Below are 19,420 nucleotides of genomic sequence, written 5' to 3' on the forward strand. Positions count from 1 at the left end.
CCGCTGCCACAGGCTTGGTGATGACATAAAAATGCTCTTTTGTGGGCCGGAGGGAAGGCTCAGCAGTAAAGAGCACTTGTTCTTGCAGAGAAGCAGGTTTGATCCCAGCACTAACATGGCTGCTCACACTGTATCTAACTCCAGTGCCAGGGAATCTGATGCCCTCTGCTGAACTCCGTCGGCACGGGGAGTGCATGGTACATGTACATATATGCAAAACATTCAAACAATAAAATAAAATAAATACATATTTTTAAAATATACCGTTAAGGTGAAAAATGATACTTCTGCTTCAGTCTCCCAAAAGCTCGGCCCTTGATTGGGGATGAGCCACCAAACCTGGCCAGGTAGGTTTGTTTGTTTTGGGTTTTCAGGACAGGGTTTCTCTGTGTACCAGGCTGGCCTCGAACTCACGGAGACCTATCTACCTGCCTCTGCCTTGCGTGGCCAGATAGTTTTAAAAATATTTTTTACATGGAAGAAGCTGCAGGTCTCCCTGTAAAAAGGCCCTCAAGCATAACTTACTCAGGTTCTGTCCACAATGGGAGTCAAGGCCGCTCTCTCCTTGAAGCACCAATTTTATGGGACCACTTAAGGGATAACTGGTTTGACACTGATCGCGGCTAAGCACGGAGTGTCGACTGGAGACGGAAGCACACTTTACTAAAGGTTGAGAGTAACTCTGTTCGGGCTTCGAACAGCAGGGCTGGGGTACTGCGGGCCTCCCCGCGGGGAGCCTCGGGCTCTGTGCAAGGCTTTCACCGGGTGTACCTGGACGGGGCTCCCGGCTGCGCCATTCCTCCCCCACCGTGCAGTGTGGCCGGGCGCGGGAACTGTGGCAACCAACCCCAACCCGGGAGGAACTGAGGGCTGCACGCCGGGCTGAGGCCGTCGACCGCAGCAGGGCCGCGGGGTGGGGCAGAGGCAGCCGGCTGTGAGCCGTGTCCTCAGGCGCCTGGGGGCCCCTTCCCGGGGAGCCGCCTCCGCGCCACCCAGAGACCCGGGCGGCCGACAGCGCGGGAGCCACCCGCCCCGTCGAGGCTCCGAGGCTCCGCAGGCGCAGCGCGGGGTTTCGGGGCCCTGGTCCCGCCCGGGCGCGGCCCACGGCCAGCTCGGCTCGGCGCACGCGGGGCCTTCCCTCCACGGCTGGGCTCGGCCTGGGCTCGCCGGGGCTCGGCGGGCAGAGGAGGAAGGAGGGAGGGAGCCGCGGGCGGCGGAAGGGGGAGGAGAGGACCCGGCCTAGCCAGTGCGCACGGGCCGGGCGCTCGGAGAGGAGACGGAGCAGCGGCGCCCGGGCCGGCCAGCTTTGCACCGGCCACCGAGTGAGTTCGTGCGCCGTGCGCAGGGGCCGTGGGGGCCGCGAGGAGGCGGCAGGCGCGGGGGCTCGGGGCGCAGCTCGAAGGCGCCGGGGACTCCACCGGCTCATGGCGGCCGGCCTGCCGGAGGGCGGGCCGAGCACTGCGGGAGCGAGCGCGCCGGGCCGGGGCCTTGGCGGGGAGAAGGCCTGCGGGGCAACAGGTAAGGGCCGGAGCCCGGCGCTCGCCCAGGACCCGAGCCACAGACGCCGACCTTTGGTGCGAGAACCTCCAGGTGGGCCGCGTGCGTCCCGGGGCCTGAGTGCGGAGAGGCCCGGGAAGAGCGGTGGCGGCCCCTGGTGCTGCTGCTGTTGCTGTGGCCGCCGCCGCCTCAGCCACTGCTGCTGGGCCCCTTTTGCCCATCCCAGAAGAGAGGTTAAGAGCGTCCATGTGCCGAACGGGAAACAGGAAGGAGTAGACATGCTCTGTCCTGGCCCCAAAGGGCTAAGATTCCTGTACCGTTATGGGGTGTGCGTGGCCAGCTCTGGGAGCAGCTGGCGAAACTAGCTTTACGGGTGGCAACTTGCTAATTACAGGCTCAGAGGCCCTGGAGCTAGTTTGCTAGGGCAGGTGCGTGACATTCATCGTTGGCATGAGCTTGGGAGTGTTCCTGTGCCTCAGACGCGCTCCTGGCATCCGAACCAGATCTCAGTTATTTGAGTTGCCAGCCTCAGCAGTCAGGGAGTTGTAAGCATCGTGAGGTCTGGAGTGAGGCGGTCTTCCCGGAGAACTGAATTAGGGAAGGCCTCCTGCAGGCAATTACTTCTGTTTATGTTAGAGCTGGGGAAAGAAGCCACTTCCCATCCCAGAGCCGAGGTGACTAGCTTCAAGTTTGTTGACGGCACTTGTGATGGGGCCCTTGAGGGTAAGGATTGGGCTGCAGCGCTGTTCCTTAGGTCCTGGTCCTGGCCACACAGTGCTCATTTTCTAAGATGTGCGCGCACACGTGCGTGCGTGCGTGCGTGCGTGTGTGTGTGTGTGTGTGTGTGTGTGTGAGAATTTGTCCTTGTCTCCATTCCTGCTCCACACCTCTTTCACCTCACTGGGCCTCCTGCCGGGTTTTGCCCTGGAGAGGGCGCTTTCCCTCAGGCCTCTGGCCACAGGCAGAGTGACCCCATACTGTTCCTTTCCATCACCCATCCACACTCAGCTGCTGCTTAAACCTACTGGCTTCTCCCTGTCTCTGGGGGCCACACTCTTATAATGTGTTTGGGTTGGGAGTGGAGTTTGTGAACTTCTCAGACAAGCTCTAGGCCACATGAAGCCTGGGGTCGCATGGTTGCCACCTCACACCCCCATCTTTGCCAGAATCTGACCCATATTTTTGGGCTGGTGCAGTAGTATCCTGAAGCAGAGACACACCTTTTGACTTCGCCCATTGTTCTTCACCTGCTAGAGAGAAGTCCATGAGCAGCTAATGCTCAAGAAAGAGTACTCAGACCTCCTTCAGACCCCAGAGCCCGTGGGACCCTCTCTTTTTTAATCTCTCTGCAAACAGAGTCACTAGGACTGTTACCCATGGAGTCGGAGAAGTTTTTCTTATAGGCTAGCTACACTTACCCCTTCCATCTCTCTGGGCCTGCAAGCTCCATTGGCACCTGTCCCCCACTTCTTTCATTTGCTGGAGAGAAGGCTGGAGCCAGGTTGAACCTGCTCTAGCTGGGAGTCACATAAGCCTGTGAAATCTCTGCCGCACTGGCCCTTCTCCAGCGTGGTGTCTGTGTCTGAGGCAGGTGTGCGGAGTGGGAGACCAGTAGATGAACACATACACCGTGTCTCTGTGTGTGCAGGCGGCATAGTTTTTGTGAGTGGAGAAGCTGCAGGTGTGATCAAGACTCCATCTACCCTTAGGGATGAGGGGGCTGAATGTTGCCTTTTCTCGGCCTGATGTTTATGGATGCTTGTCTTGGAGTGCTGGTGCCAATGCCACCTGGGGTGCAGCAGGGAGCAGACTGGTTCTGGGGAGATGTGTGAGAGACTGGCTGGAAACCCCAGCCCCTTCCCCTCCCTGCTGGATCTGGGGCGGCTTCTCTGCTGTTCAGGACGGCAGGGACTCTGATCACAGCACGCTTGAAGCCCAGCGTGCAGCCCCCACTGGCCTGCACCCCCTAGTTACACACCACTCCACACACAGGGTGGAGGAGGTCTGGTCTGTTCTAGTGTTTTCCCTCAGCCGGTTCTGTGATACCCACTTGCCCCACCCCCAGCCCCTAGCGCTTACCTTCTTTGTAGGGATAAGAAAGGCACTGGACATTCCTCTGCTCTTGGAGTCCAGGAGAGAGGCTCCACCCACCCTGCAGGCTCTTAGCTAGTCCTCCATATCCTTAACCCTCTAGAGGTTCTAATGAGAAAACATCCTACTAAATGTGATGGGATAGCCCAAGGCTAGGAATTTAGGTCTTACTGGAGAAGTCAGATGACAGGGTCAGGCATTGGTCCCCACTCCTATCTGGCTAAACCACAAGGTGGGGAGAAAGAGTTGGAGGTGTGCAGACTGCCCCATTAGTCTGGTTTGCTGCTCTTCCCTTCCCTGCTCAGTTTTTTGCTTCTCTCTAGGAAGAATGTGTGCTTGTGTGGGCAGTTACATTTAGTTTTGTTCACTTTGAGAGGCTCCCATCTCTTTTCAACAAATTAAATATTTATTCAGGCTAAGGTGGAGTGGGAAGTGACACTGGCCTCCACGGCGAGGCCTGGAATGCATGGTGGGGTGTGTGGAGCTGAAAACCCTTTATCGTCTATGCTGACCTCTGGTTTCATCCGAAAGAGCAGTGACCAGGAGTGGGGACAGGAGGGTAAAGTCCTCAAGCTGGAATACTGACTGACCCGTGACAGGCAGAGAGGGATTTCGCAAGTTCTTCTGTGGAGAGTGGGGGCGGAGCTGCTGAAAGAGTCAGAGCCCAGCCCAGCTCAGCAGTGGGCTGAGGTGTCCCGCCTCCTGCGGCAGCTCTGCTTGAAATTCAGAGCCTGGCGCCTCCGCTCACACTGACCCTCCAGCTCCTGCTCTCTCTCCACCTGTCACAGCGCCCAGTCCATAGGTCAGTCTGAATGCTGCCACCTCTTCTCTCTATTCAAGGAGGATGAGAGGTGGGGACTTCCTTGGCTCCCCTCCTCTGCGAGTCGTAGACTGTCCCCTGCCTCATCTGGATCCTGGCGTTCAGTGCCAAACTGTTTTTCATCTTTCTGTGGAGGGGAGGAGGGAAATTGAAGGTAGCAGCTCTTTCCTGGCTTGAGGATGTTGACTTGCAGACAGGTTTTTATGTTCTGGATGTGCCTTTGTAAGAAATAGGTTATGAATGCTGGGTGGTCACGAATGCCTTTAATCCTAGCACTTGGGAGGCAGAGGCAGGCGGATCTCTGTGAGTTCGAGGCCAGCCTGGTCTACAAGAGCTAGTTCCAGGTCAGGCTCCAAAGCTACTGAGAAACCCTGTCTTGAAGGAAAAAGAAAAAAAAAAAAAAAGAGAGAAAGAAGAAATAGGTTATGGCAGCTGTGGTGGAGAGCTTGTCATTTCAGCACTTGGGCTGCTTGAGCTGCTGAGGCAGTAAGGTCATGAGTTTGAGACCAGCCTGCACTGCATAGGTGCTGTCTCAAAGAATAAAGGAGAAAGAGGAGGAGGAAGAGGAAAATAGGTCACTTTGCCAGATATCTTGGTTTGCTGTCCAGACCCTGTCCTCAGCGCTGACATGTGCCTCTCACTTCCCTTCTGAACAGTCTTACTGATCATTCACTTGAAGAGACTGAATGCCTTGGCATGGAGTGCCAGTCTTGTGTGAAGGTGTCTGATGCTCACTGTTCTTTGGGGATGGTACCTCTGTTTCATTTTCTCTTGTAGATCTGCTGGCCAGCTAAGGGTCACTATGTAGCCCTGGCTGTTCTGGACACTGTGGCCCTACCTGCCTCTGCCTCCTGAGTCTGGGATTGAAGGCGTGTTACACCGCGCCCAGTCAACCTGGATGACTTCCCTGGCTGTTGACTATTGCTTCTCTGACTGGGTCTTGCTTGTCCTCCAGGTTGAGAGCCAAAAGATAAGACTGATAAGAAATTAAGAAATGAGTGGTTTTTTTTTGTTTTTGTTTTTCCCCAGGGGATCAGGCCTTTGTGGTATCAGCATCACCTAAGGTTGCAACAAACTGTAAATGCTGGAACTTGAAAGCTGATGATTTCCTATTACAGATAAGGAAACGAGTCAGTGGAGGAAAGCAGTTTGTTCCAGGGCCATGTAGCCAAACCCAGAGTCCCAGGCTGAGTCCTAGTCCCATTCCTTTGACAACCGAAAGAGTGTTTCTTTTCTTCCCTGCGGAGCTCTGACTAGCTTCTCCCTCCCTCACTTAGGATGCTCCAGACATTGTATGACCACTTCTGGTGGGACCGACTATGGCTGCCCGTGAACCTAACCTGGGCTGATCTAGAAGACAGAGATGGACGTGTCTATGCCAAAGCCTCAGACCTCTACATCACACTTCCCCTGGCCCTGGTCTTTCTCGTCATTCGATACTTCTTTGAGCTGTGAGCATGCCCCACACCTTCTCCGACTGCGGCCAGCCTAGCAGACTTCATGTTGGTCTCTTGAGACTTAGTTCTGGACAGTGGTGCTCTCTGCACCCAGGTCCCTGCTGCCTGCTCGCCCTCCCCCAGGGCACCATTGTCTTCCTGAGGCCTCAGCACCCCCAGCCCTTTCCTTCAATAGCTGGTTGTTCTCACCCCGTGCCCGCCTCCTCTTCGCCTGGTCAATAGTGAACATAGGCAGCTTTGTCGGCTGTGGGCAGCCCAGGCTAGAGGAAAGGGGGTCGCCAGGAAACTTGGGAGACTGAGGCCCCAAATTCAGATGCCTGAACTTGTGGTACTTTGTCCTCCCCGTTTAGGGGTTGGGGGTGCTCCAAGGGGGCCAGACACCTCTCTCTTGTCCCTTCCCCAGTTATGTGGCTACACCTCTGGCTGCCCTCCTGAATGTTAAGGAGAAAACCCGACTCCGGGCCCCTCCCAATGTCACCTTAGAGCATTTCTACCTGACCAGCGGCAAGCAGCCCAAGCAGGTATGAGCTGTTCGGGTGGGCCAGAGTTTGAATGCTAGCTCTGGAAGGAGAGGACTTGGTGGGTTGTTACCGGGTGAGGTTGGGCAGAGTTGGGACACTGCCGATTTGACGGCTGAATGTCGTGGCCTCACTATGCTTAGGTGGAGGTAGAGCTTTTGTCTCGGCAGAGCGGGCTCTCTAGCCGCCAGATAGAACGCTGGTTCCGCCGCCGCCGCAACCAGGACAGGCCCAGCCTTCTCAAGAAGTTCCGAGAAGCCAGGTGGGGGAAACTGGGTGGCACAGTTCTGTTGTTTCTTGCTGGGAGGAGAGGGCTGTGGTGTGCAGGAGTAAGGGCACCTTGAGAGGGTGTGTGGGGGCAGTGGAAGCTGCTGATCCTCCTACCTAGCCAGATGTGCTCCCTCTTACAGTTGGAGATTCACATTTTACCTAATTGCCTTTATTGCTGGCGTGGCTGTCATCATGGATGTGAGTACTGGGATGAGGGACACATCTTCTGTCAAGATGGGGAAAGGCAATAGGATTTGAGATCTTTCTTTAATCTCTTTGCAGAAACCCTGGTTCTATGACTTGAGGAAAGTTTGGGAGGGATACCCCATACAGGTATGAGGAGTGGCCTACAGCACACAACACCCATTATTAAGAGTTTCTTCACACAACAGAGTATCTTGAGGGGCTAGGAGGGGAGAGTTTGGAGGTGAGCCCCTTAGAGCTAGTTGTTCTGGGATCCCTCACCCCTCTTTCCTCTCCCAGAGCATCGTCCCTTCTCAGTATTGGTACTACATGATTGAACTCTCCTTCTACTGGTCCCTGCTCTTCAGCATTGCCTCTGACGTCAAGCGGAAGGTGGGTGAAGACGCTGTGCAGTTAAGTCCAAGGGCCAGATGAGGCCCTGGAATCAGGACTTCTCAGAGATCTGGACAGAGCTGCTGGGATACCGGGGACAAAAGTTTGGGTTGTGTGTGTGAACAATGAACAGGGAAGAGTCTCTTGAAGCCTGCATCTTTTCTGCAGGATTTTAAGGAACAGATCATTCACCATGTGGCCACCATCATTCTCCTCAGCTTCTCCTGGTTTGCCAACTACGTCCGAGCAGGGACTCTCGTCTTGGCTCTGCATGACTCCTCTGACTACCTGCTGGAGGTTAGGCTTCCTCACAGTAGAGGTCCCAGTGCAGGCTCATTTGTTCCTCCAGTCTTCCAGGGGTGGAGAGGGCACTGATATTCCTGGTACTGAGGTGGGAGGGCACAGCCAGTGCCGCTAACCACACACACGTAATTAATGTGTACGGGAGAGTCGGGGGCCCATGATGATAGATGGACTATTTATAGTCTGCCAAGATGTTTAACTACGCGGGATGGAAGAACACCTGCAATAACCTGTTCATTGTCTTCGCCATCGTTTTCATCATGACGCGACTGGTCATCATGCCCTTCTGGTGAGCAGGGAGCTGGCTCTTCTTGCCTTTCTCTCTCGTTTCACCCAGCTCCATGTAACCACTCTCCCTTAACTCCTCAGGATCCTACACTGCACACTGGTATACCCCCTGGAGCTCTACCCTGCCTTCTTTGGCTATTACTTCTTCAATGCCATGATGGCAGTGCTACAGATGCTGCATATCTTCTGGGCCTACTTCATCCTGCGCATGGCCCACAAGTTCATAACTGGAAAGGTGAGGAAGGCTGCCTCCCCTTTGTAGACCTCGGCACTCTCAACCCCAAACCCTCTAATCTAAACTCTGTCGTGCCAGTAACACTTTTGAAACTGTGAGGTTCTGGGGGCTAGCAGGAAATACATAACCCTTTTGTCCTTTTCACAGCTGGTAGAAGATGAACGCAGTGACCGAGAAGAAACAGAGAGCTCAGACGGGGAGGAGGCTGCAGCTGGGGCAGGAGCAAAGAGTCAGCTCCTAGCTAATGGCCACCCCATCCTCAATAACAATCATCCTAAGAATGACTGAACCATTGTCCTAGCTGCCTCCCACATTAATACATGAAGCCAAGAAACTAGCCAGCCATCCCTGTAGGGACACCTGAGCTCCGGGAAGAAAGGGCGTAAGGAGAGGAGTCTACATGACTCTCTTACTCTTTTGTCACCTAACTGTAACCAGCCTATCTCAGGGAGAGAAGGTTGGTCATATCCTCTGCTAGAGAGGGGAATGGTCTGACTTCCCTCTCTGTTTTCCAGGCTACCCTTTCTTATGCTTTCTGAAAACCTTTCTCCACTCTGAGGGTTGGAGTTAAAACTCACATTCCTTATTCTGAAGAATTTGGAGCTGTTTGCCTTTGACTCCCTGACTTTAAGCCAGGGTTGTGCCTTACTGTCCCATCTCTGGGCCTCATTCTGCCAAAGCTGGACCAAGGTTCCACCTTTCTAAGCACCCTAGCTCAAGCCAAAAATGAAAGCTGAGCTACTTTTAACTTTTTCTCCTTTATAACAAGTTAACTAAGTGAAGGAGGGTACACATGCCCCTCACCCTGCCCCAGGGACCACAGTTCCAGGATGTCACTGCCTCCTTTCTCTGGCCTTTCTTTCCCCTCCCTCCAGCTAAGACAAGCTGGCGTGGAGTAGAACGGCAACTAGTTCTCTTATTTATTGAACATTTGGAGTTTCAGTTATAAAGCCAGAACTACAGCTAGGACCTGGCATTATGGCGAGGGACCATTTCAGACCAAAATGTACTGTTAATGGTTTTTTTTAATTAAAGTATATTAAAGGTTAAATAAAACATGACAGTGTGTCAGACTATTAAGAACTGAGAAAGGGGATAGTTTTCTTAGGCCTTCTTTGTGGTTATGTAACTTTTTTTCTTTTTCTTTTTTTTTTTCCTAAAAATTACACAAGTAAAATGGAGGTGTAAGACAGCTGCCCACTGGGAAAATGACCTCTCCCTGGGAGATTACGATGGGAACTGAGGAGAGAAGACACACAATCTTCATCACGAAACCACACAGGATAGGGACGGCAGACATACAGCCCATGAGAATCGTGAACACAGGAACATCTGAGAAGGACCTCAGGCTGAGGCTAGAGTGGCCATGTCTACCCACCCTAGTGCCTGCTAGCACCACACTGGGAGAGTCCTGATCCAGAATCCCCATTTCTATCTACTAGGAACTGGAGAGTAGCTAGACCAGAGACCTGGGGTCCAAGGGTCTCCCTTTACAGGAGACGCCCTCTGCACTCAATGGCTCCACAGCAGCACAGCAGCTCCTTGCCTTCCACGCTGCCCACTTCGTAGTTGTAGTCCCAAGTAAGTTCCGTTCCAGCCCGGATTCTCCTGAAGAGGGAAGAGGATGGGGATGTGGTAGCATAGGCACTTGGAAGTAGAGTTTAGAAGATAAAGGTGAAGCCTGGCCACAAAGGAAGGTGCCCCCCCAGCCCAGAATTTCCATGGTATTTACCCCTTCCTCATTATCCCTCTTACTTGCTGGCAAAAAAGGCCACCCAAGGGAAGCGAAGATCATGAGTATCCACGAAGACATTCTGGACAAACAAGTTGGGGCTGCAACTGTGCTGTAGTACAAAGATGACAGTCACTTGACCAAGGAAACTTCTGGCTTTGTGAGAATTACAAGAAAATGGTATCTCTACCCCCACTGCATATCAGTGGTGTTTTGAAAGAAAGCTACCTTATTCTTTGAAATCAACTTATAAACAAAAGTGGGTTTGTATAATATCTTTAAAGAATTAGGAATTTTTTTGGTTTTTTCGAGGCAGGGTTTCTCTGTAGCTTTGGTGCCTGTCCCGGAACTAGCTCTTGTAGACCAGGCTGGCCTCGAACTCAGAGATCCGCCTGCCTCTGCCTCCCAAGTGCTGGGATTAAAGGCGTGCGCCACCACTGCCCGGCTAAGAATTAGGAATTTGAGAGCAATGGCATATACAACCCTGCACTTAGAAGTGGTCAAGAGTCTTACATTGAGGTAGCGGCCTAGGTTGCCTTCAAGCTTGGCGTCAATGATGTAGCAAGATTCTTCACCATCGTAGAACTGGCGTGTGTTCTTACGAACTGGTGCGCTCTCCCCCTTGTCCACAGAAGCCATGTTGGTTGATTTAACAGCAATCCCATGGGTTGATTTAAGAGCAAAACCTCGGGTTGATTTTACTGCCACCTGGCGCTTTGCTGGACCTGAAAAGCAAAAAAAAAAAAAAAAAAAAAAAAAGGGAAAAAGGGTGAGACAGATACCAACTCATGATCAGACCCAGACCTCCTATCTTTTACTTAACCCAGCCTGACCCAGCCTGCTCAGTTCAAGATTAGCAATATGCTAGGCTAGATCTCAGGCTAAGACCCTAAATCACTAGTCAGGTGTGAGTGGTGCGCGCCTTCAATCCCAGCACTCAGAAGGCAGAGACAGGCAGATCTCTGTGAGTTTAAGGCCAGCCTGGTCTACAAGAGAGAGTTCCAGGACAGGATCCATAGCTGAGAAACCCTGTCTGGAAAAACCAAACAACAAATGTTCCCGACTTTCCTGCTTCTTCCTACTACTCCCCAAACATTTTCAGGCTACCGGACGAGGTCTTCTTGTCCTCAAAGTCATCGCCTTCAGAACCAGAAGAGATGGTCTGGATGTCATCACTGTCGACGGCTGTGGCTGAAGTCTGGCCAGCAGTGGGCTTTCGGCTGGTTGCACTTTCCCCCTCGCTTTCTGTGCTGCTGGACAGTGTCAGGATGTCCTGAGGAGACAATGGCGAGGAGGGAAGAAGAGCTACTGGGGGAAAGGCTGCTCCAAGTCTTGATTTTACCTGGCTGGAATTTGGCAAAATGGGCTACGGCAACCGCAGGATGATGATGGGTAGATGTTGGAGAACAAGGTAGAAAAGTCAAGACCAAAGAATTAAGAAGAGACTTAACTGACAGTTATTCTGTGAGTGACTTGAGGCGAGGCCACTACGTGTCCCTTTACTTGGCCTAACAAAAGAGAAGGCACTCACATCAGGGTTTGACTGAGTTGAAGCCGCAAGTCGCCGGCTTTGGGGCACAGAAGTTTTACTAGATGGTCGGCGAAGCCCTTCAGACTTCATAGGAAGATTGTGTCCATAATTCTGAGAGCTTTCAGTAACTCTGATGGGAAGGGCAAAGAATGAGAGGGGTCAAGTTACTGGTTGTTTCTTTTGTAAGTGTGAAAGGAGAAGGCAGACTCAGCACAACCCAAAAGCAAGCACTTACACTGACATCTTGTTTCGGTCGTCCGGGTCCTGGAAAGGAACAAGTGAAGGGTTAAATGCTTTCATGGCCCAAGGTAACAAAAGATTTCCAAAGACAACATTGGCATAAGGCAGTAAGAGGCACACTGAGGAGGGGCTGTGGGGAAAGCACTCTGACCTAACAGCAATAATCACTCTCATCAGTACGCTCCCCTGGCAAGGTCCTTTCATCTTTCCCAGTAACATAACACAGGGAACGGTATTGCGAGCACAGTGTTCCACGGACTCAACAGTTTTACTACCTGTAATGGGGAATGTTTCAATATCTAAGATATACTTGTAAAAGCAAATTTCAAGCCAACCTGGATTGTAGTGCAATCCTATCTAAAAACAGTGATGAAAAACAAAATGAAACAAACCTAACTATTTGAGTTATTTATTGCTTTGGGTTTGAGATGGAGTCTTGACCGAGGTGACCGCCCCCCACCTCAATCTCCATTTGTACCAAGGTTAAAAGGCACTGCTCTTAACATAGACACATGTTGACCAGCCTGGTCTACAAGAGCTAGTTCCAGGACTGGCTCCAAAACCACAGAGAAACCCTGTCTCGAAAAAAAAAAAAAAAAAAAAAAACATAGACACATGTTCCCTGACTCTTGCCATGTGACACCTCACACTGTCCTGGGAGTCCTCCAGCTAGGATGGCCATCACCAGACGCAGCTTTAAAACTTCAGAACCATGCATTAAAAAGCACAAGTTTTCCTGGGGGCAGGGGTGGCTGCTCTCAAGAGTGTTCAGCCAGCTGGGTAGTGGTGGTGCACATCTATAATCCCAGCACACGGGAGGCAGAGGTAGGCGGATCGAGGCCAGCCTGGTCTACAAGAGCTTGTTTCAGGACAGCTATGACTGTTACACAGAAAAACCCTGTCCCGAAAAAAAGAAAACAAAAAAAGCGTGTTCAGTCCTTTCTTACCTCTTTCTTAGTCTGCTTAGTGTCTCCTTCATCCTTGAAGCTCAATCCTGAGGTAGAGGCCTTCTCAGCCTCTCCCCGGACTCCTCCACCTTCACTAGTCTTGAAGGAGGAGCGGCTGTCAGAGTCGGCAAATCCACCTTCACTGACACTATTGCAGCTCAGCCATGAGGCCACCTTGTTCTTGGGAGTCTCCTCAGATGAAGGTGGTTTGCAACCCCCTACAGATACTGAGGGAGGTATAGGAACATGTGGAGGTCCAAGGTCTGGGGGGCGGGAATCCTTGGAAGCCATCTCAGACAGCCCATTCTCCTTCTGACCCCGGGTCTGTCTTCGGGTAGCATAGCTACGCCACACTGAACTGGTGCTGAAGTCCTCATCCTTACAGAAGTTATCATCAGAGCTGTCGTCATTGGATTCCTCAGGGTCCTCTGAACCACTGTTGCCATCTTCCTGGTCCTTCATGTCCACCCCACTGCTGTCAGAGGAATTGCCGACATCACTCTCATATCCTTCCTTAAAGTTCTCCACACTTTCAATGTGGTCCAGATTTGCAAAGTACTCATCACCCATTTCTAGGCCTTCTTTGTCTGCAAAGTCATCTGTCAGGATTTTGCCTGAGAATGAAGAGAATTGAAAGGTTTTTATCACAGAGGGCAAACCCTGTGCTATGTGCTCACTCTGGAGGTCACCCTTGTCTTCACCATGAAAGCAAGGTCACTACAACCTGTCACATTGGCCTTTGACCTTCTACGTTAAAATATCTCTAGGAGAAAACGATACAATGGGATCTAAATGAGGTCTCTCACTGAAGAAACAACAATAGCCAAAATCTGATTCCCTTTCACTGTTTTTTTGTTTGTTTGTATTTCGAAACAAGGTTTCTCTGTAGCCTTTGGAGCCCGCCCTGGAACTAGCTTTTGTAGATCAGGTTGGCCTCGAACCCACAGAGGCCTGTCTCTGTCTCCCAAGTGCTGGAATTAAAGGTGTGCGCCACCACTGCCCGGCTCCCTTTTACTGTTTTTATGAAGCACCTTTAACTCTCTGGTCCGCCTACATAGGTGCATCACCTAGCATGTCTTTACAGGAAAAGCTCCTGTCTCCTCTTACTCTCAGTTAAACGTCAGACCGTCCAGTCCCTCTTCTGTAGTGCGAGGACTGAATTCAGTGTCTCCTGCAAACTGAGCACATGCTGTTCTTTAGAGCTTAGTTTCACCGCTCAAACACTATGCTTTTTGTTTGTTTGGTGGGTTTTTGTTTTTTTGAGACAGGGTTTTTCTGTGTAGCCCTGGCTGTTCTGGAACTAGCTCTGTAGACCAGGTTGGCCTTGAACACATGGTTCTGTCTCCCAAGTGCCTGGATTATAGGTGTATGCCACCAATGCCCATCAAACACTATTTTTCTAAGGCAGAGTCTGGGTATATACTCCAGGCTACCTCCAACTCCTAAATTTTCTGCCTTCACCTTCTGAGTACCTAGATTATAGGCACACGCTACCAAGCCCAGTAGCACTTTGCTATGTTCAACTTTGCTCTGAACTATCATGTCCCAAACCCCATGGAGCAATAACCTCCTCTTTCATTACTAACCTGCATAAATACAGACAAAAGAGCCTTTGGCAATGTCATCCAAGCAGCGGATACCCCAGCCCTTGTTCTGTGTCTTAAATAGCTGTAGTCGAACCTGTAGTCCATGCTGCACCAACCGATTTGTGCACATGTTTGGATCACATTTGCAGCGTTTGTTACACTCATAAACCCTAGAAAGGTAGAATAAAATCAATGACAGTCACTAGAGTACTAAAAGCCATAAAACCTGTCATGAGTAAAGATTATGAAGTAGGGAATGAACTAAGTGACTAGATTTAGAGAATGAGCCACCCATGTTCTTGGACTCATTTGCAAATAAGACCAGGGACATAATTCAGAAGGGAAAGTGATTCAGAGATGTTCAAAATAGTGCACAATGTGACTGTCAGAATGCCCACAGTATAGTACACAATGTGACTGTCAGAATGCCCACAGTATAGTACACAATGTGACTGTCAGAATGCCCACAGTATAGCACACAATGTGACTGTCAGAATGCCCATAGTATAGTGCACAATGTGACTGTCAGAATGCCCACAGTATAGTGCACAATGTGACCGTCAGAATGCCCACAGTATAGTACACAATGTGACCATCAGAATGCCCACAGTATAGTACACAATGTGACCGTCAGAATGCCCATAGTATAGTGCACAATGTGACCGTCAGAATGCCCATAGTATAGTGCACAATGTGACTGTCAGAATGCCCATAGTATAGTGTACAATGTGACTGTCAGAATGCCCACAGTATAGTGTACAATGTGACTGTCAGAATGCCCACAGTATAGTGTACAATGTGACTGTCAGAATGCCCACAGTATAGTGTACAATGTGACTGTCAGAATGCCCACAGTATAGTGTACAATGTGACTGTCAGAATGCCCATAGTATAGTGCACAATGTGACCGTCAGAATGCCCACTCCTTGGAGAAAAGATAAGCAAACAATGAGGTGAGTCAGACTGCAGCTATAAATTTATAGATTATTTCAACTAATAGAAGTAGAGGAGCTGGTGAGCTTGCTCAGTGGGTAGAAGCACCCATTGCCAAGTCTGATGACCTGAATTCAATCCCTGGATCCTACATGGCACACACACGCACACACACACACACACACACACACACACACACACACACACAGAGAGTCAAACTCCTGCGAGTTGTCCTCTGATCTCTATATACCTCTTCCCACCCCATAAATGTAATAAAAAACTGACATCTAGAAATAGGTACAGAAGATAAGCAGAAGCCAACATCACATATACTAAAAGAAAATAGATAGAAAAACTGTAATGTCTGTACAATGCTTTTTTTTTCGTTCAGTTTTTTAAAATATATATTTATTTATTATGTATACAACATTCCTTCCATGCCTGCTTGCAGGCCAGAAGAGGGCACCAGACCTCATTACAGATGGTTGTGAGCCACCATGTGGTTGCTGGGAATTGAACTCAGGACCTTTGGAAGAGCAGGCAATGCTCTTAACCTCTGAGCCATCTCTCCAGCCCTGTACAATGCTTTTTTAAGGCTGTCCTGGAACTCACTATGTAGACCAGGCTGGCCTCAAACCCATGCACTACTATGCCAAGCTGTCAGTAACACTTTGAGTACAACAATAAGAAAGGTCATAGCAATTCTGACCTCACATTTCCAATTCAACAGCTGAAGAAAAGAGTATCATGGGAGGCACAGGTAGGTAGATCTCTCTGAGTTCAATGCCAGCCTGGTCTACACATTGAGGTCGAGGACAAGAGATCTGGTCTCAAAAATCTAAATCAAAATAAAAACAAAAAGTATAACTAGTAAGGCTGGGGAGATGGCTCAGCTGGTATATGGTGCTTACTGTAAATGCAAGCATGAGAATCTGAGTTCAGAATCAGCAATGCTATAAAAGCTGGGTGTGGTGATGTAGGCCTGTAATCCCAGTGACGGCAGAGACAGGAGGACTCCTGAGGCCTAGACAAACTGATGAGCTTCAGGGTCAGTGGGGGAAAAGGAGGAAGAAGAGAAGAAAAAAAGCTGGGCAATGGTGGTGCACACCTCTAATCCCAGAACTCTATCTCTATAAGTTTGAGGCCAGTCTACAGAGAGTTCTAGGACAGCCAGGGCTACATAGTGAAACCCTGTCTGGGGAAAGGGCGTAGAGAGTGAAGACACATGATGAACTCTGGCCTCCACGAACATGTAGCACTCCCATGACTCACTGCATAAACCAGTGGTGGTGGTATAGCTAATAGCAATAATTATTGTGGCTGACGTAAAGTAAGCTCGTGTGTCCACGTCTAGCCCTACTGCAAACATATGGTGGGCCCATACGATAACTCCTAGAAACCCAATAGACAATACAGCTCAGACTATCCCTATATAACCGAGCTTTGCAATCCTAACACTTGGAAGGTGGATGCAGGAGGTTCAGAAATTTAAGGTCATTCCTGGCAATACAGAGTTCAAAGCCAGCTAGGGCTACCTGAGACCCTGTCTCAAAATATCAAAACAAGGGGCTAGAGAGACTGGTCAGCAGTTAGGAGCACCGGCTGCTCTTGCAGGAGACCTGCATTCAGTTTCCAGCACCCACACGGTGGCTCACAACCATCTGTAAGCCCAGTTCTGGGGGACCCAACAGGCACACACAGAGAGCACATGCCTGAATGTATGTAAACACACACACAGAGCACATGTAAATCTAAAACAGTTAACAATAAAAAATAAAGGCCTATTTTTCCCCCAACTTTAGAAAGGACTGTTGAGACTGTGGATGTAGCTCAGTGGAAGTGTTCTTGCCTAATATTAAAAGATCTGGGCTTGACTCCCAGTATCACAAAAATAAAAGTTAAAATTTTATGTTTTTAAAACATGAGTGGGGTTACTGTTAATACACAGAGAGGAAAATAAACGCACAGACCTATAGTCCAAGCAATTTCCAGAAACTGAATATCATAGATCAGCACCTTCCCAGGAACAAAGTTTTGCCCTGTGCGTCCTTAAAAGCCTGCTGGTCGTAGTGGAACATTCCAGCACTCCTAAAGTGAAGCAGGAATGTGTACCTGGGGCTGCCCTTGTCTACATAGAGCGCTCCAGCCCATGCCTAAGGAGTCTATTGGGAATTAGGGAGCTATTTGTGTAAGTATCTTTGTTCCTGGCCTGCAGTTAGATCTACAGAACATGTTCCTGATCAATGGTAAATACGTGAGGGTTCAGCACACTGGGCAGGGGGTCTTCCACTATGTAAGAAAGCAAGCAGGGAGAACCACAGTGAACAAGCCAGCAGGCAATGTTCCTCCATGGTCTCTGCTTAAGTTCCTGCTCCAAATTCCTGCCTCGAGTTCCTGTACTGACTTCCTTTCATGATGGACTGTAATCTGTAAACTGAAATAAAGTTTTCCCTCACCAAAAAAAAAGAAAACAAAAAAAAAGAAAGAAAGAAAAAGGAAAAAGTATCTTTGTTACCAGCACAGGAAACTTCAGAGTGACTACACTAAGTATCAACAGCTACTCATTCTTCAAAATGTCTTTCAGTGGCTACTCTGTAGCACTGTACTATGCAGTGTCTGGTGATACAATGTGTGTGGAAGACCGACAGGGCTCTAGTACCCAGGGAGGAAAAAAAACCCCCAAACTGAGTCTACAAAGTTGTTAGAAATACTTATAGAAAATATAAATGTGGTGCTGCAAATGCAAGGGAATGAAAACATCTTGTGTGCCAGCTGTGTGGCAAAGGCCTGTAATTCCAACACTTAAGGTGGAGGCAGGAGGCCCAGGAGTTCAGGGTCATCCTTGGCTATATAATCAGTTGGAAGCCGGCCTGGACTGTGAGACCATGTCCAACAAACAAAACAAACCAATCAAACCCCCAGGGGGAAAAGGCCTACTTTCCAAGTGTCCAGGGACAGGCTGAAGATAGGCAGCCAAACAAAAGAAGCGCAAGGTGCCAAGAGCACATCTCCTGCACCACAACCTCAGAGGTAGGCCGCAATACAGAGAAATGGCTCTGGGAAGTAACGGATATAAACACCCTTCACATAACTTTATAGGAAAAGAAATAGAAAGGGGCTAGAGTAAAGAACAGAATGAAATCCATGTGTGCAGTGGGCAATTGATAGTTTTAAGTAGATGAGTGATATATATTTGTGCTTATTCAGAAAATTTTTACCAGGTGTGGTGATGCAGGCTCATAATCCTAGCACTTGGTAGGCCAAGCCAGGTAGATGGCAAGTTTCAATGGCAGCCTGGGCTACAGAGAGAGACCTGCCTCAAAAAAGAACCAAAGAGTTTGTTTCTTGTAGGATTGGGTATGTATTTAAGTGGATGTCTTAGTTATTGTTCTACTATTGTGAAGAGACACCAAGACCAACTCAACGTATAAAGAAAGCATCTGTTGGGTGGTGGTGGCCCACACCTTTGATCCCAGGACTCAGGAGGCAGAGACAGATTTCTGTGAGTTTGAGGCTAGCCTGGTCTACAGAGGGAGTCCTAGGACAGCTTCCAAAGCTACACAGAGAAACCATATCTCAAAAAACAAAAAAAGAAAGCATTTAGTTGGGGACTTCTGTTTTATATGGTGAGTCCATGGCCATCATGGTGGGACACGGCACTAAGCGGGAACGGCACTGGAGTAGTAGTTGAGAGCGTAAATCTGACCCACAAGTATGAGGCAGACAGCTCTAACTGGAATGGTGTGGGTTTCTAAAACCTCAACGCTCAACGTTAGTGACACACTACTTCTAAGAAGGCCAGACCTCTTAATCCTTACCAAATAGTTCAACCAAGCATTCAAACTTAAGAATCTGTGGGAACCGTTCTCAGTTAACCCACTGCAGTGACAAACTAAACATTTCCAAAATGTATTTTGATATTTTAAAATTTCCACATTTTTTGAGATAAGGTCTTATGTAGAGCAGGCTGGCTAGCTTTAAACTCACTATGTAGCTAAGGATAACCTTGCCTCCTCCCCCAAACAGGATTTTGGAGCCTGGACAGCTTTGGAGCCTGTCCAGGAACTCGCTATGTAGACCAGGCTGGCCTCGAACCCAGAGATCTGCCTGCCTCTGCCTTCCAAGGGCTGGGATTAAAGGTGTGCACAACCAATGCCTGGCGTAACTTTTCATTTTAAGTTAACAAAGACCTATAATTTGTTCTTCCTACTCTCTTTGAATACATTTCACTTGTTAGAGTAAGTCATAAGCAGAACATTTATACAGCTATGAAATTAATGGTTCTTTTAAAAAGTTAATCTTATATGTATGTTTTGCTTGCATGCATGTCTGCATATCACGTGTGTGCCTGATGTCCTTGGAGATTAGAAAAGGGTATCAGATCCCCTGGAACTGG

At 49.6% G+C, this 19,420-nt stretch overlaps 2 protein-coding genes across 6 annotated transcripts in view; one reads left to right on the forward strand and one right to left on the reverse strand.

Annotated features, from left to right (window-relative positions):
• Positions 1-865: 865 nt before the first annotated feature.
• On the forward strand, positions 866-9,116 carry Cers2 (ceramide synthase 2). 3 transcript variants are annotated; one of them, XM_057794274.1, is made up of 11 exons: positions 866-1,322; positions 5,686-5,859; positions 6,269-6,386; positions 6,527-6,645; positions 6,794-6,851; positions 6,936-6,986; positions 7,137-7,229; positions 7,398-7,526; positions 7,715-7,821; positions 7,902-8,055; positions 8,203-9,116. In XM_057794274.1, the coding sequence occupies exons 2-11, from the start codon at positions 5,687-5,689 to the stop codon at positions 8,341-8,343; spliced, it is 1,143 nt and encodes a 380-aa protein (XP_057650257.1). In that variant the 5' UTR covers positions 866-1,322; position 5,686; the 3' UTR covers positions 8,344-9,116. The 3 variants fall into 3 exon arrangements, with proteins under 3 accessions (XP_057650257.1, XP_057650259.1, XP_057650258.1); XM_057794276.1 differs by lacking the exon at positions 866-1,322 and adding an exon at positions 1,387-1,518; XM_057794275.1 differs by lacking the exon at positions 866-1,322 and adding an exon at positions 3,023-4,390.
• The window catches only part of Setdb1 (SET domain bifurcated histone lysine methyltransferase 1), a 36,177-nt gene continuing 25,861 nt past the window's right edge, over positions 9,105-19,420 (reverse strand). For 2 of the 3 annotated variants that reach the window (XM_057794271.1, XM_057794272.1), the window contains 8 exons: positions 14,092-14,261; positions 12,506-13,119; positions 11,554-11,582; positions 11,319-11,448; positions 10,895-11,060; positions 10,301-10,512; positions 9,811-9,899; positions 9,105-9,663 (listed from right to left, as the gene is read on the reverse strand). In XM_057794271.1, the coding sequence (XP_057650254.1) occupies positions 9,546-9,663; positions 9,811-9,899; positions 10,301-10,512; positions 10,895-11,060; positions 11,319-11,448; positions 11,554-11,582; positions 12,506-13,119; positions 14,092-14,261 (1,528 nt within the window). In that variant the 3' untranslated portion in view covers positions 9,105-9,545. The remainder of the gene's footprint in view (positions 9,664-9,810; positions 9,900-10,300; positions 10,513-10,894; positions 11,061-11,318; positions 11,449-11,553; positions 11,583-12,505; positions 13,120-14,091; positions 14,262-19,420) is intronic. The other variant, XM_057794273.1, reaches the window with a different exon arrangement.

Source organism: Chionomys nivalis, chromosome 18 (genome assembly GCF_950005125.1).
Source record: "Chionomys nivalis chromosome 18, mChiNiv1.1, whole genome shotgun sequence".
In the NCBI taxonomy this organism is placed as follows: domain Eukaryota; kingdom Metazoa; phylum Chordata; class Mammalia; order Rodentia; family Cricetidae; genus Chionomys; species Chionomys nivalis.

Bases quoted from the DNA above. Each gene is read 5' to 3' on its own strand.
- Cers2 (XM_057794274.1), top strand. From the start codon at position 5,687: ATGCTCCAGACATTGTATGACCACTTCTGGTGGGACCGACTATGGCTG. The intron at 6,387-6,526 runs GTATGAGCTGTT...CACTATGCTTAG, and splicing joins GCGGCAAGCAGCCCAAGCAG to GTGGAGGTAGAGCTTTTGTC. The intron at 6,646-6,793 runs GTGGGGGAAACT...TCCCTCTTACAG, and splicing joins AAGAAGTTCCGAGAAGCCAG to TTGGAGATTCACATTTTACC.